This window comes from Sarcophilus harrisii, chromosome 2, assembly GCF_902635505.1.
Source record: "Sarcophilus harrisii chromosome 2, mSarHar1.11, whole genome shotgun sequence".
Classification (NCBI taxonomy): Eukaryota; Metazoa; Chordata; class Mammalia; order Dasyuromorphia; family Dasyuridae; genus Sarcophilus; species Sarcophilus harrisii.
In genome coordinates this window covers 104,564,416-104,591,688 of record NC_045427.1, presented here as the reverse complement: position 1 = coordinate 104,591,688, position 27,273 = coordinate 104,564,416, and the positions used below count along the sequence as shown (strand labels likewise).

The following is a 27,273-nucleotide window of genomic DNA, read 5'->3' as shown; positions in this document are numbered from 1 at the left end:
CGGGGAGCGGGTGTGTGAGGGAGAGCTGAGGCCAGCAGCCAGGTGCCGGGGCTCGGACCCGGCCGGAGGCGCGCGAGCGAACTTTGTCAGCGCCTGGGAGTGCGGGGGTCAGCTCGGCGCCGGAACCTGCAAATTGCCCGGGAAAGTTGTGGACCCGCGGGTCTCTGAGGGTGAGACTGCGCTGTGAGAGGCTGCTTTGGGTACCCAGGAGGCGGGTACCATCCCGGGGTGACACACGCCTTTATTACCTTCTCTTCCTCCTCTGCGCCTTTCCCTCATCCCGCTCCTTTCCTTTTAAGCGGCAAGGGGTGAATCAGGAAGTCCGTGCCCACCCCCATCCCTACTCCCTCACTTACCCGCGCTGTACGGGGCGGCGCTGGGGGCCGCAACTCCCGGAGTGGGGAGGGAAAGAATCGCTACGGTCGGCCCCCGGCCCACGTGGGAGGTGAGCCGCCCCAAGTCAGAGAACTTGGCTGGCTATAAACTCCTCGCCTCATCCTGTATTAACGCGAAGGGCGAGTCGGGGAGGGAAGTGCTGCGGTCTGTTTTTTTTTAAGGAAGGAACGATGGTGAGACCCAGTCGCTCCATTGTAGTTGACTGAAACCTGTCGGGATTTGGGAGTTAAGAGATTGGGCTTTTTTTATTAGGAGAATGCAGTTGGAATCTCTCGGGTTACTTAATAGCGACGCGACTGGGCAAGTCGTTCGGATCTCCTTCGACTTCTCTTGCTTATCTGCAAGACGGGGATTGAGACTTAGGCTCATTTCTTATACTTTAAGGAGCTTCGGAGGTAACGCGTGGTTCTCAGAGCCTACGCTAGTGTGACACGTGCTCTAGCCATTGCAGGCTGTTATCTCAGGATCAACTTTCTTAAGCTAAAGAACAATCTCTTCCTTTAAAAAAAGGGGGGTTTTGATTGTTTTTTTTTTTTTTTTTTTTTTAGGGGGCCGTTTTTTGTTTTGTTTTGTTTTTGGCTGAGGAGTAGAGCGGGAAAAGGGGAGTGTTAGTTTTAGCGGTTAAGATCAGTAAGGCATTCAGACATTTCATTTCCATTAGGTGGAAGGAATCCTCAGAATGATGTAGATCTTTTAGACTACTGAAGAAGAAAATAGGAGCAAAAATATTTGCAATGAGGGTCATGTAGTGATTGTAAGTAAGTTTTTTTTTTTAATTGTGATTCCAGTTTGAAAGATTGAATGTAAAGTGAAAAAAGCTTTAGCAATAGATAATCATTGAATGAGCTGGTTCAAAACAATGTGTGGTATGATTTTTAAATACCTGAGTTACTAAAAACATTCTATAATACCGTTGCCTATAGGGTTGAACTTGGGTGTTTTGCTTAGGCAATTGTTTTTTAAATTCCTATTTTTTTTAATTTTTTTTTTTATGAGAAGAGATTACTTGCTAAATAGAGGAGATATATATTAGGTAAAGATGAGGTAAAAAGCACTAAAATGTTAACCTCTAGGGGTAGCTAGGTGGTGCAAGTGGAGAGAGCACCAGTCCTAAAGTTAGGAGAACCCGAGTTCAAATCTGGCCTCAGACACTTAACACTTCCTAACTGTGTGACTCTGGGTAAATCACTTAACCCCAGTTGCCCCCATAAACAAATAAATAAATTTAACCTTTAGAAAAGTCTTCTATTTAGAAATGAGTTATTCAGGAAAGAGGGTTGAAGGATCCTCAGATTTGTGAACCTCTTTTTTTTAGGATTTTAATGTCACCCATTTCTTGAATTAATGTGTCTTAATCATTACAAAGATGGGTAGAAAGGATTCAGTCCTTAAAAGCTAGAGAGGATCACAAAAGGGAAAGAGGAATAATGGAGGATTAGCAGCAACAATTTATCATGTGAAAATGATAGCAATTGGATTTTATGTTTTTGGCATTCTATTATCATGAAAGTTGTAATTTCATGTTCCTAGTAAATCATTTTTTGGGTTTAGGACACATTTAAATAAATATCAGGCACCTATTATTCATAAAATTTACAGGAATATAATGATAAAAACAAACCAGTTTTCTAGGAGCTTATATGTAATACAAACACCAATCCACCAAACAATGCTTAGTAATAATAATAACAGCTATTATTTATGTAGTTCTATATCTGTTTTACAGGTGAGAAAACTGAGGCAAACAGGTTGAGTTGCTCATGATCACATGACTTGGAAGTATTTGAGATCAGATTTGAATTTAGGTTCTTTTTACTCTAGACCTTGAACTTATCTCACTATAGCACCTGTTAGCATGGTGCCTGGCTTCCGTTGGCTGCTGCTTACTAAATATTGACATTAAAAGCCTACTATATGTAAAGTGCAGGAAATAGATTCAAAATGACAAGTAGTTCTTTCTCTGAAGGCCCTTGCATTATGCTAGGGGAAAACAGTATATTTATAGATAAATATATACAAGATAATTGAGGAAGAGAGCATCTTGCAGAAGCCCTGCATTAGTAAAGACTGCCCGGTGGAGATTGCAAATGAATTGAGTTTTTAAGGATGCTATGGACTAAGATGTGATTGAATGCTAGAGTTTAAAAAACAATATGTGGGATATTTTGTCTATCAATCAAAAAGAATTTATTTTACCTTCTATCTATATGTCCCAGGCATTGTGGCAAGCACTGGGAATACAAAAAGAGGCAAAAAAGACTCCCTGCCCTCAAGGAATTTAAAATCTAATAGGAGAGATAATATGCAAATATGTGTACAAATCAAGGTATTTATGGAAACAAGTCTAGTCAGGTTTTGAACCTGGGAGATTAAGAAGATGGTGTTCCCCTAATAATAGGGAAGCTAGGAGTGGGAAAATGTTTTGGGGAAAGATAATGAATTCTTTTTTGATCATAGTGAGATTTCTATTGAAATTTCAGATTTCTACTAGACATTTGGTTTGAGATATCTGAAAGGCACTTGGAGACATGAGATTGGAGGTCAACAGAAAGATTGGGACAACAAATGTAGATTTGAGAATCATCAGTACAGTGATGTTAAAGTCCAAAGTGAAGTGATATATAGAGAAAAGAGAAGATGGTCAAGGATATAATCCTGAGGAACACTTACAGTTAGAGAGTGTAATCTGGAGGAAGACCCAACAAAGGAGAACAAGAAGGGTGAGTCAGATAAAAATTTGGAGAGTGGTACCCTGAAAATCTAGAGAGCAGAGAGTATCAAATGGAGGTTAGAGTGATCAACTGTCTCAGAGGTTACAGAGAGGTTAAAAAGAATGAGGACTGAGAAAAGACTATCTGATTTGGCAAATAAGAGATAATTAGAAACTTGAGGGAGAGCGATTTCAGTCGAATGTTAAGATCTGAAGCCATGTTATTAAAAAGAGATTGAAAGGAGAGAGTGTATCAATTGCACAGCCTTTTCTAGAAGTTTGGCTACAAAGAGCGGAAGAGATAAGGGATGATAGTAGGGATGGAAGAATTGAGGTTTTTTTTTTTTAGGGTAGGGGAACTATGAGCATGTTTGTAGGTAGTAGGAAGTGACAAGGAGAGATTAAAAATAAGTGAAAAATTGGGGATGACAAAGTGGTAATCTTTTTTATTTGTTTTGTATTTATGTAATAGTATTTTTCCCCAGTTGCATGTAAAGGTAGTTTTCAACATTAATTTTTGTAAGATTTTGAGTTTCAGATTTTTCTCCCTCCTTCCCATCTCCCTTAGACAGCAAGCAATCTGATATATTTTATGCATGTACAATTATATTAAACATATTTCCATATTAGTTATGTTGCAAAAAAAGAAACAAGAAAAAAAAGGAAAAACCACAAGAAAGAAAAAACAAATTAAAAAAAGTGAACAGAATGGGCTTCAATCTGCATTTAGTTTCTCTAGTTCTGGGTGTGGATAGCATTTCCCATCACAAGCCTTTTGGAATTATCTTGGATCTTTGTATTGCTAAGAAGAGCCAAGTTAATCATAGTAGATCACAAAATGTTGCTGTGCAGCGTTCTCCTGATCTGCTCACTCCACTGAGCATCAGTTCATATAAGTCTTTACAAGTTTTTCTGAAAGCATCCTATTCACCATTTCTTATAGAACAATAGTATTCCATTGTATTCATAAACCAAAAGTTGTTTAGCATTCCCTAATTGATGGGCATCTATTTAATTTTCAATTCTTTGCCAACACAAAAAGAACTGGTATAAATATTTTTATATATGTAGCTCCTTTTCCTTTTTCTATGATCTCTTTGGGATACAGACCCAGTAGGGATTATGCACTGTTTTAAAGCACTGTGGGCATATTTTTAATTTTCTCTTCAGATTGCCTGGATCAACTTACTACTCCACTAACAGTTTATTAGTATCCCAGTTTTCCCACATCCCTGGTAATATTTATCATTTTCTGTCATCTTAGCCAAGCTGACAGATGTGAGGTAGTACCTCAGTACTCAGTACTGAGTATATAGTCATATACTCAGTATATGATTATAGATACCTTTAATTTCTCCATCTGAAAACTGTCTATTCAAATCCTTTGACCATTTGTCATCTGGGACATAACTTGTATTCTTATAAATTTGACTAAGTTCTCTAAATATTTTAGAAATAAGGCCTTTTCTGAAATACCAGCTGTAAAAATTGTTTAAGGGGGCAATCTGTTGGAGGAGACAGGGATGGAATGAGATCACTTGAACAAGGAGACAATTAGTTCTGGTAAGGAGTAAGAGTGAGACCACTTTATCATGTGGAACAGGAGTGAGAGGGGAAAGTGGCAGAAGATACCTGAATGATAGAAGATGAAGAAGAGGGAGTTTTCTGTGAATGGCCTCAGTATTTTTTTGTACAATAATGAGGTAAAGTTCTCAATTTAGACAGTGGGGGTAAAGGAAGCAATGGGAGGTTTGAGAAGGGATAAAGAGGTTTGGGAGAACCACTTAGGAGAGTTGGGGAGTGAGTTGGAAGGGGATGTCATGTGATTTTTCTCCATCTTCATTCAACTGTACATGTGCAGAAATGAAGGTGATAAATGGCTGTAGCAATCTGAGGCTGAGGCTTTGTTGCAGGGAAATTGGTGATAAAAAAGGGTGGGTTAGGGATTCAGGAGAGGACAACAGTGTGGAATTAGAATGGATTCACCAAAGAGTCAAGATAGGAAGAAGAGGAGAATGGTTAGTGGGGAGACTGCCTGGGAGAGAATAGAGGACTCAGGGAGGTCACAGTGAAGATTAAGGGTAGGGCTGTATACCAGAGGGAAATATGAAAAACCAGTAGATTATGATTTAGATAAGAGGATTTCAAAATTTTTGACCATGGAGTCAGTATAATTGTGAGTGACAGATCAAGGGCAAGGGTATGGGTCATCTTTGATTATGGCTGAGAAAAATAAAAGTAATTTGATTGCTATTAGAATTGAATTATTTGTGGCTGTGGGTGTGTATTGCAGAAACTTGAGTTATGATAAATATACTCTTCTCATAATCCTTTACTAAAATATCAGACACAGTTTTCTTTTACATTGTCAAGATATTAGAAATAACTAGTTTTCCAGAACTAATAACAATCCTTTGCAATCTTCCTATGGAGGATCTCATCCTCTGGCAAAATCCCACATAATTATTTTATTGTTTTGACCAGCACCAGGTGTTTTCTGATCTTGTAGAAGGACCAGTGTTCTGGTCATGAATCCCTGTTATGAATCAAACTCATCACCTTGTGCTATTATCTCTCATTGTCAGGGCTACTGCCCACTGAGCTGCCATTGGTATAATTATTAAGATATGATCCCACTAAAGCTGGATACCCTTAAGGGAAAGGGCCTCTAGTACATGGTTCCTGATATACATGCTATGTCTACCTCACTTTGAATTTAAATTTATTTATTTCCTGACTCTCCTGTCTCTAACTTGCTCTGTTCTTCTCTGGTCACCCAAGGTTAGAGGCTAGTTCCTCCCAGTTGACAATAGCTAATGACTATCAAATTAATATATTTAATTTCTATATGTATATGTTCAAATTTTATGTTATTTAATTCATTTCATTTATTTAACACATATTGCCATTACTTCCTGTCTTATTCTCTGTGGTCCAGTTAACTATTCCTCTTATGACATTCTATCCTCCCATCTTTGTGCCCTTGACTGACCATCTTGGAATTCCCTATTCTTGGAATTCCCTCACTTTTCAGTTTTGCCTCAAAGAATCCCTTGCCATCTTCAAGACTCAATTCATGCACTGTTTTCTAAATAAAATTTTTTTTTCTGATTCCTTTACTTCCGTCTCCCATATTGCATTTAACTAACTTGTATTTCTTTTATATTTTTATATACAGTACTTATATGTACATATAAATGTTTTTATACAAACATATAAATGCATGTTGTCAAGCCCTATAGAATGTAAATTCCTTGAAAGCAGGGATTGTTGTGATGTTTTGTCTTTGTTTCCCTAGTGCCCAGCACAGTGTTTGGCACATAGTAGATGCTTAATACATGTATTGTGATTGATTGAGAACAGTTCATGAATTATATTGTGTGAAATGGACTGTTTAGGCCTTGGAGATACAAAAATAAAATGAATTAAGATGGCCCACCAGGAGCTTACAATGGGGATGGTAAGTCAGTCAAAAAGCATTTAATAAGCACTTCTTCTGTACCAACACTATGTTAAGCATTGAGAATCCAGAGACAAAAGTGAAATTGGGAGACTATATATTTATATACATAAATACAGGGAGACTATATATATATATATATATATATATATATATATATATATATATATATATGTATACACACACATACATACATACATACATGGAGACTACATATTTATATACATACATACATACAGGGAGACTATTTATATACATACACATACATATGAGGAGACTATATATTTATGTATACACACACACACACGATTACATACAAAGTAAATGGAAGGCACCTTTAGAGAGCAAATACTATTAATTGGGGAACCAAATTAGAATGGATTCACCAAGGAGTCAAGATAGGGAGAAGAGGAGAAATGGTTAGTGGGGAGACTATAGGAGACTTTTAAGCTAATTTTTTAATTCTAAGAGGTGAAGGTGAAAAGGGAGAACATTGTGTTCTTGGGGGACAGTGGGAGCAAAAATAACTAAATGGGAGATGGAGCATTGTATGAGGTCAGTGGAAGTGGTGTGTGGAGGGAAGGCCTATATCGGGAGTGGATCAAAGTTTTGAAGAACTGTAAATGTTCATCAGAGGACTCTGTGTTCTATTTTAGAGGCAGTGGGGAGCTTCTGGAGTTTATTGAGTAAGGAAGACTGAAATAATCAAAATTAGGCCTGTGGCATGTATGTTTCTTCATCACTTGGCCCCTTTTCACTTACATTCTGCTTCCCTCCGTGTACTCTGTGATCCAGTCCTAATGAGGCGCCTACTTGCTATTTGCCTCCCATGACTTGATCTCTGTGCCTTTATATTCTCTGCTCTTTAGGCCTGGAATGTTCTTTATTCTGACCTCCAACTCTCAGACTATCTGGCTTCAACTCTCAGCTCAAGAATCTCTTCCTCTAGGAAGCCTTTCCTGGTCTCCCCAGATACTAGTGCCACCCCTTCCAGAGTTAACTTCCATGGATTTTGTATTTATCTTGCATGTTGGATTTCTCATGTGTTGTCTCTTCTGAGCTTGAAGATGACCGACCGTTTTTCTTTTTCCTTTGTATCTACAGTTCTTGGCACATAGTAAGCACTTATTAAGTGCTTAATTGATTGAATCAGATTGATAAGAGATTTGAGGTAAGGAGATTAAAATACCTGAAAGACTTGTAGGAATTGTAAGGTTGTAGGAATTGTAGGAATCTCTTGAAGGCTCAATCTATATCAGTTAATGCAGTACATTTTTTTTTTTAATCCATAAAGCAAAGTATCTTGAAATTGAGTCTTGTTTTGGTTCCTCTATCTACCCCTACCCCCAGCTAATATAAGTTTATAAATAGCCAGTGAGATAATAATATTGATAGTTCTCGCTTTATATAAATTTGTAATATAAAAATGACTTTACATAAAGACTTCTGAAATAAATATGCATTCCAAAAAAAAAAAAATCTTTGTTTACCTTATTATACAGACACATGCTCTCTCACTCTTAGCTCCTGACTTTCTTTTGGTACTTCCCAGTCCCTTTCCCTTTCTCTCTCTCCCACCCCAGCCAAAAAGAAAAAATTCTACAAGACAAAAAAAAAAAAAAAAAGAAAGAAAGAAAAAAAGAAAAACAAACAAACAAACCTAAAACCCTCTAAGTGAAAGAAAAGGGAGTCCTGGAGAGATAGCTACCTCCTGATGGAGCTTTGGCTTTAGACTTCCAGGAGCAGAGAGAGGAAACTTGCCCACTTACTCCACCTTGTCTAGCCCCAATGTGTTTGGGATTCTTTTCATCCTCATATTCCTCATTTTCTCCTGTCTATGTCCATGTAAGGCCTCTGCCTGACTGCTCTGTTTTCCCTCTCTATTTGAGCCTCTGAGTACTCCTATTCTTTCTCCAGCTCTTACTTCTCTGGCCCCCATCCTCCCATGTATTTGAATATTCCAGTGAGCAGTTTTTCATCATGTAAAAATCACTTTATAAAGGCAGTCTATTGGAATTCAGAAGGACCCTAGAATATTCTTCTGGAAGAATTTGGAGGTTTAGATAATCTCCAAATCTAGAGGCAGAGTTTTATTTAAATTGTTTTGCTAATTAAAGTAGGCCAGATTCCAAAAGAGGAAGCTAGCAAAAGGAGAGCAAGCAAGTAAATTTTTAGGGATTTGGGGAACACAGATCAAAAAGCAGCAAGATAAATGACATCATGGGATTGGGGTCAATGTGATTTTGTTAATGAGGCTGGCAATGAGCCCTTTTTTTCTTTCATGAAACTAAGAAGTGCTCGTTGTTTGAGTCGTGAAATAGCTTGTCTAGACATTTGGGTGATAAACCAGACATCCTTGAAGGATAGCTTAGTGGAATAAAGATATGAAGCCCAACTCCCTTTCTTTAACACACATTCTTCCATTTCACTTCCAATGACTACATTCCTAAAGTGACTGCATCATTCCTAAGGCCAGATGGCTTGGGTTTTTTTTGAAAGGTATTGGGGTCTCTACTACTATTGGGGTTTCTACTATGTCAAATCCGCTTACCTAAAACAGGAACTGTCTATAATAGGAAGTAAGATCTAGAACAGCATTGAAGGATGGTGAGGAGTATGTCATCATCCAGGAGGAGTTAGTCTCTGTGAATGTCAGAAATAAAAGGGATCATGAAAGAAAAAGGCCTAAAATGAAAGGAAGTTTGTTAATTATGGAGTAGATATTCCAGAAGTCACAAGGTGAAGGAATGAGCAGATTTGGAATGGGACATAGTAGAGGTAGAGGGAGGATAGATAAGAAAACTGAGAGATGAGTGGGAATAGAGAGAAAGCAGCTGGTGTTGAAGAGGGCCTGGAGTTTGTCCTGTAGTAGGTATCACTTAGGATGGAGAGACTAAAAAGTGATGAGAATATGCTAATCCTTAGGAAAGGAGCCCAGGAGAGTATTGGTAGATATGAGGAAAATTACTACTGATAGCAAGAAGGGTTTGATTGTATTTTATATTCAAAATCAGCAAGCTTAATCAGAACTTGATGGTTTTATGTTTGATAAGTATATATTGGGACTTTAAAGATGAAGGAGAAATTATTTTCCTTAGGAAATTAGAGACAGCTTCATGAAGAAGATAGCATTGGTACTGAGTTTTAAAGGATAGTATGAGATTAACAAATGGTAATAAACTGGGGCAGCTGGAGAGGGCATTACAGGCCTTGGGAACAGTGGGAGTGAAAATACGGATGTGGCAAATATCAAGAGTACTTAACTTAGATTGCTTATTATTTAACAGTTAAATGGAGCAGCAGTGTCACAAAAAAAAAAAAATGATAGATAGCATGGCATAATAGGAATTAAAAGTTAGAATACCTAGATTTAAATATCCCTTCATATACTTTCCATATATTTGACTCTATAGAATCAATATCTTTGAATCTCTCAGGGCCTCAGCTTCCTCATCTGTTAAATAAAGAGACTAGATCGTGTTGTTGGGGAGGTGAGTCTTTAAAGTACCTACAAACATTAAAGCATTATCTAAATAAGAACTGTTAAAAGTATTTTGGTTACCATTTGTGTTTGCTAAAATTAAATGTGGAATTACTTGTTATCCTTATAACTTTTTTGTTTGTTTTTAAAGTTAGGTTTACTCAGTATGTTCCCACTGGCTGAAAAAGACAAGTCTATTGCTCGATTGCTGTTCAGTACTGGCACTTGTCCACGATGTATCTTCAGATTCTGTGGTGTGGATTTTCATGCACCTTACAGACTTCCATATAAGGTCTTTGCATATTTTTTTAAATTAAAAAAAAATGCTATGTATATATACCTGAATATCTATATGTATGACTCTATATTTATTCCTAATCCTTTAGTAAGTTTAAGTTTTCTATATTAACAAAATACAGAAGGTTATTGATAGTGGTAAGAAGAGATTCTCACAAAACAAAAGTCCAGAGAATAATCCTATGATGCATTGATTGTTTAGATAGCCATTTCGCAGAAGTCATGTATGATGAAACATTTTCCTTATATAACACTTAAAGGTATCAAACCTCTTTGCATATTATCTCGTTTGATCCTCAAAATAAGGGTGCCAGCTAAGTGCAATTATTATTCCCATTTTACAGACTGAAGAAGCTTGAGGCTGAGGGAAGTTAAGTGAATTGTTTAGAGTCACATAGCTAATCTCTGATGCAGGATTTAATTTTAGGCCTTCCTTATTCCAACAATCTTCAATGGCTCTCCCCTATGATTTCATTGATATAGGGAATTTCCCAGGGAGGAAGCTGCCTCTTTCAATTCAGGACAGCACTTTTATTGCACTTTAGCGCCATAGAATTGCTCACAGCTCTGATGTATTAAATGACATGCCCAGGGTCACCTTGCAGAGGATGTGGAAGTAGAAAGACAGCTCTCTTGTGTCTTATGCTATGCCATCTCTCTTGGTATAAACACTTACATTTGATATTTTAAGGATAAGTAATTCTGCTGGTGTGAGTCCGATCCTGCCTCTATATAGTAGATAGTTTTTGAAAGTTAGTTTGACTAAAAAACCTATTACCCTGCTGCTGACCTGGTGATGGATTGGATATTTTTATGTTAGTACTTTTTTTTAATGACCCCATACTTCTCCCTGAAAATAAAGGCCCATATTTTTAATAACAGTTTTCTTCTGGTGATGAGATGTGACTGTATATCACAGTAAATTATATTCTTTGAATAAATGAGCTCGGGGCTCACCCAGCTACAGTAGAGAGGTATATCATTGATGGGAGCTGTATGTAACATAGTACAAACAAGATATTATGCAAGAGAATTGGTGTAAAGGATGTCATAAAAGGACCAGGCAATTGAAAAGGATCAATTGGTCACATGGCAAGAGTAGGAGATAACTGAGGGACAGCTCCTGTTCTCCATTGTCATCTTTGTGATTTTAAGAGAATGGAACATTGAATATATATATATATATATATACCATGAACGAAGTTCCTGAGGTTGGAAAGGTATAGATGAATTGCCATTTGTATCATTGGAAGAAATACCCAAATATATCTAAAATCATAGATCCTTTGGTGTATTGGAGATGTAACCACTTTTTGTATATTATCTTCTCCTTTTAGATTGTGATTCTTGAGAGCAGAGTCTATCTTTCTATTTTGTTTGTATCCCAATACTTAGCACAGTGTCTGGCACCTAGTAGATTTTTAATGTTTATCATGTCATACTTGGATTAAGTTAGGATAAATAAATACTTACTTAGTAGTTTCTGTTTTGATAATTGAGTATAACTGCCTTGACATTACCATATCAGTGCATCAGGTTTAGGGGTTTTGGTTTCAATTTACATTACTAATATTGTTTATAAGTGAATAGGTACTTTAAAAATAAAATTGGAATAAATTGTTCAATATAAATTCTCAAAATAATGTTTGTTTATTATGTTTTGCTTATTACCTCCCTACATATGGGGGGTCTTCCTTGCGATGAATATATATAAAATCTACATAAATGAAATTTGAATTTATGAGATTTTAGTCTGTATAGTAGCATGTATTTACTTATCTTAGCATTGTAAGTCTCAAGCTGGAAGGGACCTTACAAGTTATCTAGTTCAACTTCCATATATTATAGAAGAGGAGAATGAGGGATGGAGAGTATATAAATATTAGTATGATGATGACTTACCTAAGATCAAATAAGTACTAGATATTTGAGTGAGAGTTTAAGCTTAGGCTCTCTAACTCTTAAAAGCTACATTCCAGAATTAACATTTATCTTTAAAATCCTTCTTTTTGTGTGAATAGAACTTAGAGTTCTTATGTTATAGAACTTCATGAAGGTATAGGATGATGAGAGTTACTACAAAATTTATGGGAACAAAAATTATTTAAATATATTGTATTTAATATTTTTCACTAATGTTTTAATACATGGTGTGAGATCTCTTGAGAGGCATTATCAAAAAAAAAAAAAATTCCCTTATTCAACTTCCTTTCTTTAGGACTTGCTTAGGGAGCTAGAGAATTTCCTGAAAACTGAAGATGATGATTTATCTTTGGAAGCTGCTAAACCACCCCTCAAGAAGATTCGATTACAAGATGAGGAAACTCAAATTGATGATCAGAGTCAAAATGGTGGGGAGATGATTGCCATTGTGAAGGATGAAAATGTGATACCTGAGAAGCCATATCTAAATGCATGCAATATATGTTTGGGAATTCTGCAAGAATTCTGTGAGAAGAAGTTCATTAAAAAGGTAAATGATTATTAGTTGTTCTTACTATATGTTCAGTTTGGTAGAGATTTTTCTTTTTTTTAAGATGTGAAATGATCTTGGTGGTGAAAAAAATTTCTGATAACAGAAATAACCTTATTCGACAACTCTTTGTTTATTAATATCAAGCATAGCATAAAAATATGCTTGCCAAAGGTGTTCTGCACTGTGAATGAGGAAATGCAGGGCACAATTCTACTAGATATGGGATTCCTTATTGATGATGAATTCTTCCACATACTCCTGACATTGTTGGGAGATGGAAGGTCTTGTTGAAGAAGCAATAAGGTGGCCAATGTCACTGTACCAAAGAGTATCTGCTAGGATTGTAAGGCGTAAGAAAATTAGAAAGAGAGGGCAAGTTTTGAAGGACTTTCACTGGAATTTATTAGTGGGGGCGGGAGCATGGTCAGACTTGTATTTATTAAGGAATATCACTTTGAAAGCTGAGCAGAGGATGGGCTGTAGTAGGGAGATGCTTGTGGCACACAGACCCACTTTAACATTATTGTAGTAGTCCATTTAGTACAATTGCATTGTACAAATGAAGAAAGAAGACCCAGAGAAGGAAACCACTTGTAGAAGGTCACAGCCAGTTAAATGACAAAGTTGGAACTAGAAGCCAGTTTTTTGTGATTCTTAGTCCAGTGTTTTTTTCTAGTGTAGATTACAGCATTTGGAGGTATATTTAACTAAAAATATGGAAAATTTTAATATTACTAGTTGATCAAAATTTCAGGTGAGAGTGAAATTTCCCAAAATTTCTATGAATTTATGTAAATGTAATCATTTTTCAGGTGTGTCAGAAAGTTGAGTCTTCTGGGTATGAATTCACCAACTTGGTATTTTCGGTGTCCTTCCCACCACAGTTGTCTGTAAGAGAGGTATGGCCATTTTCACCATTCAATTCATCTATTAATAAATACTTAAAATATGGGAAAAGTGTTGCAACATGTTGCTTATTTCCTATTTTGTATAAATTTCTAAGTATTAAAAGAAATGTATTGGTGGTAAGTAGATACCCAGATAATGAGTTATTAGCATTTTTTTTCTCAGAGTTGCTTTCCTTTTGAGTGGAGTGAATAGTGGCAAGTGTCTGATTGGCTATCTAGAGGCCCTTTTTTGAAAATACCAGAGTTTATGATGGCTCGGAGAAGAAGGAGCATATTTCTCCTGTTTGGGAGAAGCCATATCGTTCTCCAGCTTGTTCAGAACATAAAAAATCTTTCAACAATTTCTGTTTTCATTGGCAGTATAGGGGGAAGAACTTTCTGGACTTTTCATTGAACTTGGGTACTTCATCTTCATTTATAGGAGAAAAATAATAATTTTAAACATTTTAGTAGTTCAGTGATCAGTGATTTTTTTCCTATCAGAATAATCCTTTTGCCAATGCAGATCACGACTCCTCTATGACTTTGTTTAAAGTCCCAGAAGGACTGATGTTTCGGCATAGTTTAGTGACCATAGAGCTGACGTAAAGTCCAGCATTAGCCTTTGACACTGTGTGGCCCACCCTAGTGGGGCCATGTATCCTCTATGTGTCTGTGGCTGCTCTTCTCCAAGATTGTAACCTGCAGAATACGTATTGATACATGTTAACAGAGGGAATTTCTTAATTGGGTAATTCTTCTGAACCAGCAAAATCACATTTAGTTTAAAAAATTTCAGGAACTATATTAGGTGTCAGGAGACAGAGACAAAACTAAATTAGTTGCTGCTTTCCAGGAGACTACTATCTATTGACATGAAACGACATATATACAAAAGATTTAATACAGACTGTATAAAAGTGAATACAAAGTACTGCTGGTAGGGATGGGTTAGAGGGAAGAGAGACTGAACAATTAAGAGGAGATCAAGAATGGCCATGTGAAAAAAATGCTGTTTAAGCCTAGCCTTAAAGGGACTTCTAGGGGTTTTAAGAGGAGAAGATGAAGAGGAGGGAAAGCACTCTAGGCTTGGAGATTGGACTGTGCAGTGGTGTGGAGATAGGAAATGAAACTTTCACTGCAGGGGTTAGCAATTAAGCCAGTTTGACCAGAATGTAAAGTGCACAGAGAGAACAGAAAATCAACCTAAAAAGATGGGTTACAACCATTTGGTAAAGAACTTTTGAACAGAGATGTTTGTAGTTTATCAGGTCTGGGTTCAGGGATATCTGTTTGCCTATATGGAGGATGAATTGATAGTAATGATAATGACAAAATATCATAATAATAGCAGCTAGTATTCATATATTGCTTTAAAGTTTTCAAAATGTTTTTCAAATATCTCAGAAGACAGGGTCACATAGCTAGTTAAATATCTGAAGTAAAATTTGAATGCACATCTTCATGACTCCAGGTCTGGAGATCAGTCCACTCATATTGCCTAGAAATTGGAGATTAGAAAGTTATTATAATTATCTCTGAAAATCTGAATGGAGAAAAGGAGAGATAAAGAAAAGATATTAAGGCAGTAGAATTAATAAATTTTGATAGCTGATTACGTGTGAAGACAGGAATAAGAGAAATGTTGAGAATGACTCCAGGGTTTTGAATCTGGGTGACTACAAAGGCTGGTAGTTTCCTGTAAGGAAACAAGGAAGTTTGGGAGAGGGATGAGTTTATGGGAAAGATAAGGTGCTGGTAGTTTCCTGTAAGGAAACAAGGAAGTTTGGGAGAGGGATGAGTTTATGGGAAAGATAAGGTGCTTAGTTTTTGGCTCTGGTATATCCATGTAAAAATGTTGAAGATTTGGGCTCAGAACTCAGCGAGGAGATAAAAGTCAAGAAACATCAATGTAGAGGTTATCTTCATACATAGGCTCACCAAACATAGATGCTGAGCCAGAACAGAAGACTGAAAAGGAATGGTTGGGCAGGTAAGAAAAGAACCAGGAGATAAAGCTGTCATAAAAAGACGAGGAGAAGAGGGTATTAAAAAAGGAGGAGTTGGTCAGTTATGTCAAATGCTAAAAAAGTTAAGAAAGATGAAAACTTAGTAAAAAAATAAGAGATTATTATTTATCTTAAGATGTTCCAGTTGTTGGATGTAGTAAAAAAACTTAGATTACAAGGAATGATAAATTAATAAAATTGAGGAAATGTGGAGGCAGTGAGTGCTGACATTTTTTTTTTTAGGAATTTGTCTATGAAAAGGAGGATAGATATATATCAAGAAATGTTTGACCAAGTGAAAGTGTTTGGAGAAAAAGGAAAAGGTCCTGGTGTATTTGAGAAGGATGTGATCGGAAGTACAAGCAGAGAGTCAGCTCTGGGAAGGAGAAGGGCCTTGGAGAAGAGAATGAGGTAAAAAAAAAAAAGGAGAAAGGGAGATTCAGTGGAGGAGGCTTGATGTACAGAATTGAGGAGAGTCAAGTGGGAGGCAACATCCTCGTCAGAATCAGTGAACATGGGCTGGGAAAGTTGGTTGGAGAAAAGCGCTTAAGTCCAGAACAGCTGCTGTGGAGAGCACAGTATAGGGTCAGGCAGGGAAGGCTGCAAGAATTGCCCAGTTGTTTTTCTCTCTCCTCCTTCTCCTTCTTCACTTTTTGTTTTTCCTTACTCTTCCCCTTTCATAGACCCCAGAGGTGTGGAGTCCTCAGACTCCTTGATTAGGTGGCATGGGAACCCAGCTGGTACCCTGTCCACAGTGACCTTAGTGAGAAAGGACTGACCCTTGATTGATTTTTTTTACTTCTCCTTAAGGCACAGATCACCCTAGGGCTTCCTCTCTGTTAAGTTTTATCTTTTTAGTGTATAACTGTATCTTCCACTACCACACTTCCAAGTTGCATTTCCTTTTCTTCAAATGTTTGGGCCTTGTGGGAATGTTGTGAGTAGAGTTCATTCAAATTTAATACCAAATGTCATAGAGATACAGAATCATAGCCAGAGCTATTCCTTTTGTATATGGTGAGGGCTGAGTGGAATTACTAAGTATTGCAGCTTCTTACTCTTAATTCATAAGGCTTTACCTTCTATGATATTTCTGTCTTTTTATCTTAGGGGTTCAGTCTTAATTATCCCACTTTTAGTAAATATTTTCTTTCTTTTGATCCAAAAGCAGTGCTGGTAGAGACTGGAATTGGATGAAATATAAAGACTGATAACTGGGTTCATTAAATCAGCTTTACAACTATTATATGAGAAATGGGTAACTACTAAAGTTTTCTTTTCCCTATTGTTTTATGTTTTAGTGAACTCACTGTAGTATAGTAAAAACTATGCTGGTTTGATGTCACAGGACCTGAAATCAAATCCCTGCTTTGCTACTTATTAATCCTATGTCCCTAAGCACTAAATGTGATATGTTAGCCAATCCATATCTAGGCTTGGAGATTGGACTGTGCAGTAGTGTGGAGACAGGAAATGAAAACTTCGCTGCAGGAGTTAGCAATTAAGCCAGTTTGACCAGAATATTAAGTGCACAGAGGGAGGGAACAGAAAATCAACTTAGGGAAATTTAAAAAAAAAAAAATTATTGAATTTTGAGCTGAAATAAGGGAAACATAGCTCCCAAGACTTTAGGAGACTATATTTGCTTTCATTTGATCACATCTGGGGTGTTACGTTCAGTTCTGGATGCCACGGTTAGGAAGGACTTTGATTAAACCAGAGAATGCCCAGAGGAGGACAGCCAGAACACTGAAAGCCCTTGGGTTCATGCCATGTAAACATCATTTAAAGTAATTGGGGATGTTTATCCTGGTGAAGAGAAGATTCAGGGGAGAGCACAGTAGTTACTTTTTGAAATTTGAATGCTGCTTTATGGAGAAGGGATTAGACTTATTTTTTTCTTGGCTCCAGAAGATAGAATTCAGTATGGGTGAGAATTGCAAAAGGGAAAAATTTAAGTGTGATAGGAAAAAAACCAAGGTATATCCACCTAAAATGTTATAATCTGCCCCAGAAAGTAGTAGTTTCTCTCTAAAGAGAGCTTCAAGTAAAGACAAAATTTTTTTTCTTCAAGTACAAATGATCTCTAAGTGATCTCTAAGCTTTCATCTCAGAAAGACATTGATTCTGTGATTCCTCCCCAAGAAATATGGAAAGACTAGAATGCTTTTCATTGTTGTCTTCATTGATAAAAAGGTAACTGACTGTTGGATGGAAAGAAAATTCTGTCATAATAGTGACATTTATAATGTCAGATTTTAAAATTGTTTATAATTTCTATAGGCCTTTACTAGTCAGTGATCATAATTCGTCTGTGTTTTAAGGTCACCATTAGAATTCCTTTAAGCAAGTATGAAAATCATAGACATCAGAAAGCTGAGTGACTTGCTCACATTTACAGATTGTGAGTAACATATCCAGGAATGCAAAACAAATCTTCTGAAACTCCAGTTTCCTACCAGGTAATACTGCCTTTAAAAGGCTTATATATATGTATGGACATATATATGTGTGTATATGTATACATATGTATGTATATATATATATATGTGTGTGTGTGTGTATATGTATATATATATATAGTAGTTTACCTAAGCATCTCTTTCATCATTTATAAGAATCACTACTACTGTTTATTGAATACTCACTGGACATAAGATGATTAGATATAGTAGATATTTCTTTACCCATTCTCTTCTCAAAACTTCTTTACAAAATTTCTTATTTTCCTAATCTTTAAAAGAGAGCTAGCACTTCTTTTTTATATATGCACTTGATCCCTTACTCTCTCATCTCCAATAGAGTGTATTCTCAGTCACCTTCTCTATTTCTCTTAATTGTTAATTTCTCCTATCTACTGTTCCTTTCTCTATTCCCTTAAACATTCCCAAGTTTCCCCTTTCCTTAATAATATATATTATTATTATTATAATATTATATTGCCCAATGCCCAATAATATAATAATAAAAATAATAAAACATCCTTTATTGCATGACTCTCGTCCCATCCTAGCTGTCATTCTATTTCTTTCTCATCTACACTACTTGAAATTGCTCATTTCCTCTACATCACTACCCTCAGCTCTTTGCTGCCTCATCACTCAACAAAAACTGCTTTCTTCAAAGTTATCATTGATCTCTTAGTTGTCAAATCTGGTGGTCTGTCCCACCTCTCTGCTTCATTTAGCACATCGAGCACCCTCTTCTCCAGCTTGTTCTCTCCTCCCTGAATTTTAGTGATGTTAGTCTCCCATGGTTTTCTTTCCAGCCTTATCACTTCTTTTCAGTCTCTTACTGGCTCATCATCTATATCATGCTTCCTAATTATGGGTCATCTCCAAATTCTGTCCTAAGTTCTCATCTCTTCTCACTTTACATTCTTTTGGTAATTTTATCAGCTTGTGTAGATTTAGCTATCATTTCTTTAAAGGTTACTTATATGTATATTTATTGTATGTTATGCATATATGTGTGTGTGTGTATGTGTATATATATATATACATATATGCTTTTTTCTCTCTCTGGCTGTCTCTCTCTCCCCCTCTCTTCTCTTCTCACCTACCTACTTCTTTGTAAAACATATTCACATCCAGGTCTAGTCACCCCTTCTAAAATACAAAATTTCATAGCTAGCATATATCTTGTGCTTCAAGGGTTGCAATGAGCTATAGTGATATCATCTCATTTTATCTTCATACTAGCCTATGGAGAAGTAGATTTTATTATCCCCATTTTATAGAAGAGGAAATTGACATAGAAATGTTAAGTGACTTGCTCAGAGTCAGACAGCTAATAAGTATCTGAGGCAACATTTGAACACAGGTCTTTCTGACTTTAGATCTAGCAGTATATATAGACTTTGCCATTTAGCTTATGGTCTGACATTTCAAACTGGATGACCCAGAGATATTTCAAACTTTATATGTCCAGTGCTGAACTAATTTTCTTAACGTTCCTCACCCTGTTCTTAAATTCTTTCTGTCAAACACACTACTACCATCCTTCTAGGATCACAGATCCATAACCTTAACATCATCTTCAATTCCTCAAACTTGCATCACATAGAAATGTTGCCATTTCTATTTCTGCAACATATCTTAAAATGAACTCCTCTCCACATATATAGCCACCCCCTTAGTTCAGATCTTCATCATCTCTTGGCTAATATTAAAAGTTTTCTAATTGATCTCCCTGTAAGGTTTCAGTTCACTTCAGTACATTCAGCTGTGCACTGTATAATGTTCTCTTAAGTACAGATGTGTCAGGTAACTCCCTCGGCATCTTTGCTTCTAGGATCAAGTAAAAATGACTCTCTAGACTTTAAAGCCCTCTCCAACCTGATCCCAGCTTAACTTTTCAGGGTCATTGAACATTTCTCCCACATTCTGCAGTCCAGCCAAATTGGCCTTTCCTCTATTCCTGGCTTGTGAAATACTTATCTGCCATCTGACTATTCCACAGATCTAGAGTTCACTTCTTTCTTACCTCTCCTCTTCTTTCAAGATGCAACTCACAGTCTTTTCTGTGTACTTAAATGTATTTAGTAATGATGTATTTAAGCTACATCTCCAAACCCAAGTTTAGAGTGCCTGTCACATAGTAGATATTTAATAAACTCTTATTTATTGATTGACATGGTTTTTTTCCCCCTAACGCAATTGAGGTTAAATGACTTGCACAGGATCACACAGCTAGGAAGTATTAAGTGTCTGAGGTCAAATTTGAACTCAGGTCCTCCTAACTTCAAAACTGGTGCTCCATCTACTGTGCCACCTAGCTGCCTCACATTGTTTTCTTTTTTAAAGGATTAGATTGTTATGCTTAAGTTCTGTTTACTTTATATTGACTGTTACAACCCAAATGCTTAGCTCAGAAGCTATATTCCAGTGATTGAAGAATTTAGAACATCTCCATAATTTAACATACTATTTTTTTATTCTTCTTGTGCTCTTGAGCATCGTCGGTTTTTTAAAAAATTTAACCAAACACTTTTCTTAAGTGGTATAATTATTTAGTAAAAATGAAGTTTGAAAGTAAATTATATGCCATACCAATATTGTATTGATAATCAACTTTGAAAGACTTAGGAACTTAATGCCCAACTACAACTGCAAAGGATTCATGAATATATTATCTACCTCTAGATAGAGACCTGATGGACTCAGTGCAAAATGATACATTTTTTCTTTCCTTTCTTCCTTCTTAGTTAATGCAGCAATTGTTTGGCATAACTATACATATTTGTAATGGACTGTGGATTTTTTTTTCTTTGTGGGAAGAAGAGGGAGGGGCAGAGGGAAAAGAGAAAATTTACAATTAAATTAAATAGGATTTTTTAAAAACTGCATTATAATCCTATGATTATTCAACATACTAAGAAATCATATTGACAGTTCATTCACTGATGTTCTTTTCTTTGATTACTGTCAAACCCTGACATAGAATGCCCTTCCATAGGCTCAGCTTCTTTGTTTTCTTTTGTCTTGGCAGAGTTTTTAAACACAACTTTTCTTCCATTTAGGTAACCTAATTAATATAGATGCATTTAAACAAATATCATCTCATTGGATACTGATAATATTGAAATCCTGCCACTTCACACTTTCTTATTACCTTAGTCATTATGCTCTGTGACCATCCATATCTTAAGGTAGTAGAGATTGATTAATGATATTTATCTAACAAATTGGGTCCGAAGTGAGTCATTGTTATGGAAGATTTTAAAAGGATTTTAAAAGAAAATAAGTTTAAGGTATTTTGACGCAACTTTCAGGGGTTCTCTGCTATTCTACTTCTAAGTAGATCTTTATCTTGGGGGGTGCATTTTAAACATATTTATTGCCAAAGTTGTTTTCTTATCAAAGTGGTATTTCAATGCTTCCAATATGGCATGGAGCTGATCTTAGTTTCTTAAAGATTATCCCATCAGAGTGCAAGATCTAGCAAGCTCTACCAACTGGAAAGGAGTCTTTCAGTTCCCTGTTTTATAGAACAAGTTATCTAAATTCTGTAGATGAAATTTCTTTTGCCAGGGGCAGGGGTGAGGTGGGGGGGTAGAATCATACCACTTCATGGAGATAATCTACAGACACATGGAAGAGTTTTGATATATCAGTGGTGGTCGGCTCTATACTATTGAAGTTGCAAGTACAAACCAGATTCTGTTTTGATTTCCTTTTATAAGATTTGAGCAGAATGCAGTAAATAGTTGACCCCAGAGTATTTTAAAAACCGTTGTAATAAACTTGTTTTTAGTTCTTTCACATTGCTCATGGGCCTCAGAAAATCCTTGAAAATTTGATTATGTGACTTAAGATATATAATGTATTTTTAAAATTTAAAATCTAAAGTATCAGGAAACATTATTATTTTGTGTTTTTATCTTATTCCTTCAGGTTTTCCCACACTATGGTATTGAAGCAAATTTTGGAATGAAGTTGCTGAGTCTAGATTTGTATAATGATTTATTCTGCTTTCCCAGAACAGTATCATCTTGACAGGTCCTTTAAAAATTTAATTTTACTTTGAATCCTACTAATTTCTTTTTTTGTTCTTTACCAGTTTAGGTCAGTAGAGGGCAATCTTGTTCTGCTATTTTGTATGAGAGGTCCCTTTCAATGCAGCAAACTGGAGAAGCAGATGAAATCACTGAGTCAATGAATAAGGATGAAGTTTGAAGTTTGTGTTTATTCAGGCTCTCTATTGACTTAGAATCAAAGGTTGTTAATATTTAGAGCTTGAAGGGACCCTTGGTAACCCTTGGTGACTACTTTGAGTCCAACCATCTAACCAGTTGTAAGTTCAGCTAATTCTGTTATTGTCTATCCATATTTCAATGTTTTTACCATAAATATAGCATGAGAGGCTTTGCCAAGTGCTTTGCTCAAGTCTCTTGGAACTGTATCTCTAGCAGTCTCATGATTTACCAGTCTAGCTGAAGTAATGCTGACTTTTTATGATGACTGCCTCCTTTTTTAGATATTAACTAAATTGGTCATTAAGCATCTCACAAAATGTTTTGCGTTTTGACAGGAAAGAGTCAGTCAAGCTCATTGACATAGTTTGCAGATTTTATTTTCTTTTTTTTTCTTTTTTTTTTTTGTTTTGAAAATTTGGACAACTTTTGCATTTTTTCCAATACTTTTTTCTTCTCCAGAATTTTTTTTTTCTTTAAAGTCCGGGTCTTCCTATTTTTCCCAGACCAGAAGCACAGGAACTACAGAAGGACCTGATTCCACTACTGATCATCATGGGAGCTTTGACATACTCCATTTCTTTATTATTATTATTATTATTATTATTTTTAATAAAATTGGGGTTAAGTGACTTGCCCAAGGTCATGAGGCTAGTATGTGTTAAATGTCTGAGGCCAAATTTGAACTCAGGTACTTCTGACAATTCTAGGGCTGTTGCTCTTTCCATTGCACCATCTAGCTATCCCAGACACAGTCCATTTCTGACATCAGTCAGATTGCCTGGTGGTCCGTTACTCCCAAGGGCTTACCATATTGGTGTCAGACTTTGTGTAGTTACCAAATCAGCATAGTCCAGTTGCAGCTTAGAATTCTGAAGCCCAAGAAATCTTTCAATCTCAGAAATCCAGGGTTTTTTACAGATAACTGATATTGGCTTAGTGTTCAGATCTGGGATTTCTTGAAGAAGGTAATATTGTAATTTGCCCGAGTCTGTGTCAACTTAATAAAGACAGCTTTCTAACTGACTACTAATTGTGAAAATCACCTTCTTATTAGACATTTTTGGTTTTGACTTTTCCAATCCATATATAAATTTCCTTTGCAAATAAAACATAAGCAAGATAAGAGTCAGGCAATTTTGTCTTTTTTTCATCAGTTTTATAATCACATCTCCTCTGAGCAGCAGTGTTTTCCTGTTCTTGATCCTCTTCTTTTTTCTAGCCATTTTAGTTTAAAAAAACCTTTTTTGGTATCCTTAGCAACCTGACACTATTATAGGAATGGACCATTTGTATTCACTTTGTTTTCCCCACCTTTGTTTCTATCTTCTGAAGACGTTTGTTAAAATTGGTTGATGAATTCTCAGTTTTCACTTTTTTTTTTTTTTAAAGACAGTTTTCTCTTTTCTTTCTCATAAGCATTGTTTAGTCCTGTGTCTTCACAATTTCATTCTTAGGACTTTTTCATCTCTTCTGTGGTGACTTCCCTTTTGAGCTCTATTCTGTGAGATTCTACTTATCCTTCCTCTGATTCTTTTGATTCTGCTCTTCCCAAGTCTAGGGTACATAGGAAACAGGTTAGGCTTTCCTCTTGATTGTCAATTCTGAGATGAAATGGCCAGTTTCCTGAGATTCCCATCTTTCTCATATCTTTCCTGTTACAAGTTCTTTTTATTGGTGAGAATCAAATCAGAATAGCATTTTCCCTTGTGGTTCTTCTACCTTCTTAAGCTTGATTTTATCATGAAGACTCTCAGATGCTTAAGTGGGCAGATTTGTGATTTCAAAGCTTTAAGCTTTCCCTCCAAATGATGTCCACCATAGCCCATCTTTCCAGTGCATCTTTTCTCCATTAGCTCCCAATTGTTCATTCCAGGAGTTGTATCCATTATGCTATAGGTTTTCTTCAAGGTGTCAAGAGAACACTCTGGATATCCATTGCCATACTGCCATCTTGTTATAAGTCCAACTTAATTTCTCTTCCTGTCCTAAATTCTTTGTGGTGTTCTGATCTTTTGAGAAGCACTAGTTGATTAATAAACTACAGCTTACTTACATTTGCCACTTGCATTTCAATTTTTCTCAGTGTAATAATCATCTATAGTTTTTTAGAGGGAATGTTGTTCCATATCTCACTGTCACATAGTAGCACTGGTAAAATGTTCATATGAGAAAGATAGGTCTTTGTTGTTATAAGAAGCTTGGGATCAGTATAATAATGACAACAACAACAACAGCAAGAGCTAGCATTCATAGAAAATGTACTTCATGCCAGGTAATTTGTTAAGTAAGCACTTTACAAATATTATCTCATAACAACCCCGAGAGGTAGATGCTGTTATCCTCATTTTAAGAGGAAGAAATGAAGATGTTCAGAGGTTACATGACTTGACTAGATTCATACAACTAGTAAGTATTTGAATTCTCAGGTCTTCCTGATTCCAGGCCTATTACTCTACTTGCTAGATCATTTAGCTTTTCCAGCAAAAGTTCTTTGCAGTTTCCTGAAAACAATCCTGAAATAGTAAGTAAGATACCCTTGAAGGACAGACATAGGAGGCAACACATAGCAGTTAAGTCAAACTTCTATCTTTCCTCAAAATTTGATGTATTTAGTCCTGGACCCTAAACCCAAGAGCTTCTCAAATACTCCCAAATTACCAAACCTGTTTCCAGCCCAGCCCTCACAGCTGTCATTGAGGAAGGAAATCAGAGTGATAATCCAAAACCTTTGGAAATATCAATGTTTCCACCCCAAGGATCTCAGCTGTCATCTTGGGAAGCTGTTCTTGTGAACATACAGCCTGTTGCTGTTCCGTTAGGTACAATCACACAGCTACTGCATACTCATAAAAGAAAATTATTGCTACCATAGTCTTCAACACTGTCGAATGTTTCAGTGCTGGAAAGGGATAAAATTTTCTCAGTGGAAATGACATTAAAGAAAAGGTATAACATCTGTTAATGTTGGACCTTGCTACTTTTCCAGCCGACTTATAGCTGAAATCTTCCATTATGTATTGTCTTTAGAAATGGAAGTCCTTAAGGGCAGGGACTATCTTTTGTTTTCTTTTTGTATTCCTAGTGCTTAGTATGAAATTAACACCTGAAAAAACAAAATTTATCTTGAAGGATCAAGCTGGATTTTTGCTACGGCATCCTGACTTTTTTGGGATTCTTCACAGGCCAATTAAGTAATCCTTTAAAAAAAATTAGTTTTATTTTTAGTCCAAATTCTTTCCTTCTCACCTTCTACTCCCCAATTTACTGAGAAGGCAAGGAGAAAAAACGCCATTGCAAATATGTTTGCTTAAGCAAAACGAATTTCCACATTAATGAAGTCTAAAATAAAAATATGCTTCAATCTGCCACACTGAGTCCATCTGTTCTATATTTTAAGGTGTCTCATTGTGAGTACTTTAGAATTGTTATTGATGATTGTATTAGAGTTCCAATGTCTTGTAAAGTTGTTTATCTTTACAATATTGTTATTGTGTAAATTATTTTCATGCTTCTGATTACTTTACTTCTTCCTAGGTTTGTCTGAAATCATCTCCACCATTTATGATAGCATAATAGTAATGAGTAACATAAAAATATTAAAATTGTAAACAATTAAAATTATCTTAAAAATAATATGAAGAAAATAAATTGTACAAAACACCATCAGTAGGATTGGAAAGTAGTCCAGAATAGTTATAAAATTTTCTGTGTAGGAAGGAGCCACATAAGGTAGCAGTCTTTTGTAGATACAGAAGTTGTAATGCTGGAGAAACTGAGGCAAGATAGAGATTAGAGAGTATTTAATAACTTATTAATTGGGAGAGATTTACTGGGACCAAATAGATCCATTATTTGGTCCCAGGGCTGAATGAGACTATTGTCTCCAAGAATCCAGCAAACAATGTGAGTTCTCAATGACCTATATATACATGGCTCAGGTTCAGGGGGTAGATTGAGGCAGGGTTGGAGTCAGGGTGCTGAGAGCAAGAATGGGTGTTAGAATCCTTACATGGTGTTAAGTCACTAGAATTGATAGAAACAATGCTTAAGTTAACACCTTTGAGAGTTCATGCATTAGCTCACACATTAGTTCACAAATTTGGGAGATTCACAAGTCAAGGATTCAGTATGAAATTCACAAGTTTACACCCCCCACAATCCCACTCTCTCAAAGGAGGAGTCAACCTTTGGGTTCATAGCTTTAAGAGATCATATATAAAAAGCTCTTAGAGCTTCAGTCAAGAGACTTGAAGAGATTGAGAAGTCAGTGGAGGAGATTGAGAAGCTAAAGACTGCAGTCTGGCAGAACTGGGGATTTGGAAGAGCTGGAGGCTAAAGCTGGCAGACAAGCTGTAAGAGCTCTTGGAACCAAGAAGAGAGATAAACCTCTAAGAAAACTAACTGGCCTATTTTGAAGGAGACAATAAAGGATTTAAACTTTTAATACTTGGCTGCATTTGAGGTGATTATTACTTGGAACTGAAACTAAGGCTGCCTCCAGAAGCTCCCAAGAAACCTCCTCCAAGAGAACCATCATATTTTAGAAAAGAAGAACACTACATTTTGGTGCTCAACGTGGGACTCTGACAGGGTGGGGTGACCCTTTGGATGTGGGGGAAGAAGAACCCCTGAGATGGGGAGAGGCATCTTGATAAGACAGTATCTGACATTCCAATAGCTTGGGATGGGGAGAGGCATTCTGATAATCTAAAACATAAGATCTTTTATCCTTATCAAATATTCTGATAGAGAGGGAAGATTTTGCAGGACTGAGCTTTGAGATGATAATTATAAACTGAAACAGAACAAGGCAGGACTGGGTCATGATAATTAGGGAAACTGAGCTGGGACAATAAAAGA

At 36.3% G+C, this 27,273-nt stretch overlaps 1 protein-coding gene across 3 annotated transcripts in view; it reads left to right on the top strand.

Annotated features, from left to right (window-relative positions):
• Window positions 1–100: 100 nt before the first annotated feature.
• The window catches only part of PUS10 (pseudouridine synthase 10), a 92,775-nt gene continuing 65,602 nt past the window's right edge, over window positions 101–27,273 (top strand). The window contains exons 1-4 of one of the 3 annotated variants that reach the window (XM_023494932.2): window positions 101–170; window positions 10,199–10,339; window positions 12,563–12,817; window positions 13,633–13,719. In XM_023494932.2, the coding sequence (XP_023350700.1) occupies window positions 10,214–10,339; window positions 12,563–12,817; window positions 13,633–13,719 (468 nt within the window). In that variant the 5' untranslated portion in view covers window positions 101–170; window positions 10,199–10,213. Of the gene's footprint in view, window positions 171–1,587; window positions 3,117–10,198; window positions 10,340–12,562; window positions 12,818–13,632; window positions 13,720–27,273 lie in introns of those variants that run through there. The other 2 variants (XM_003758254.3, XM_031950519.1) reach the window with 2 other exon arrangements.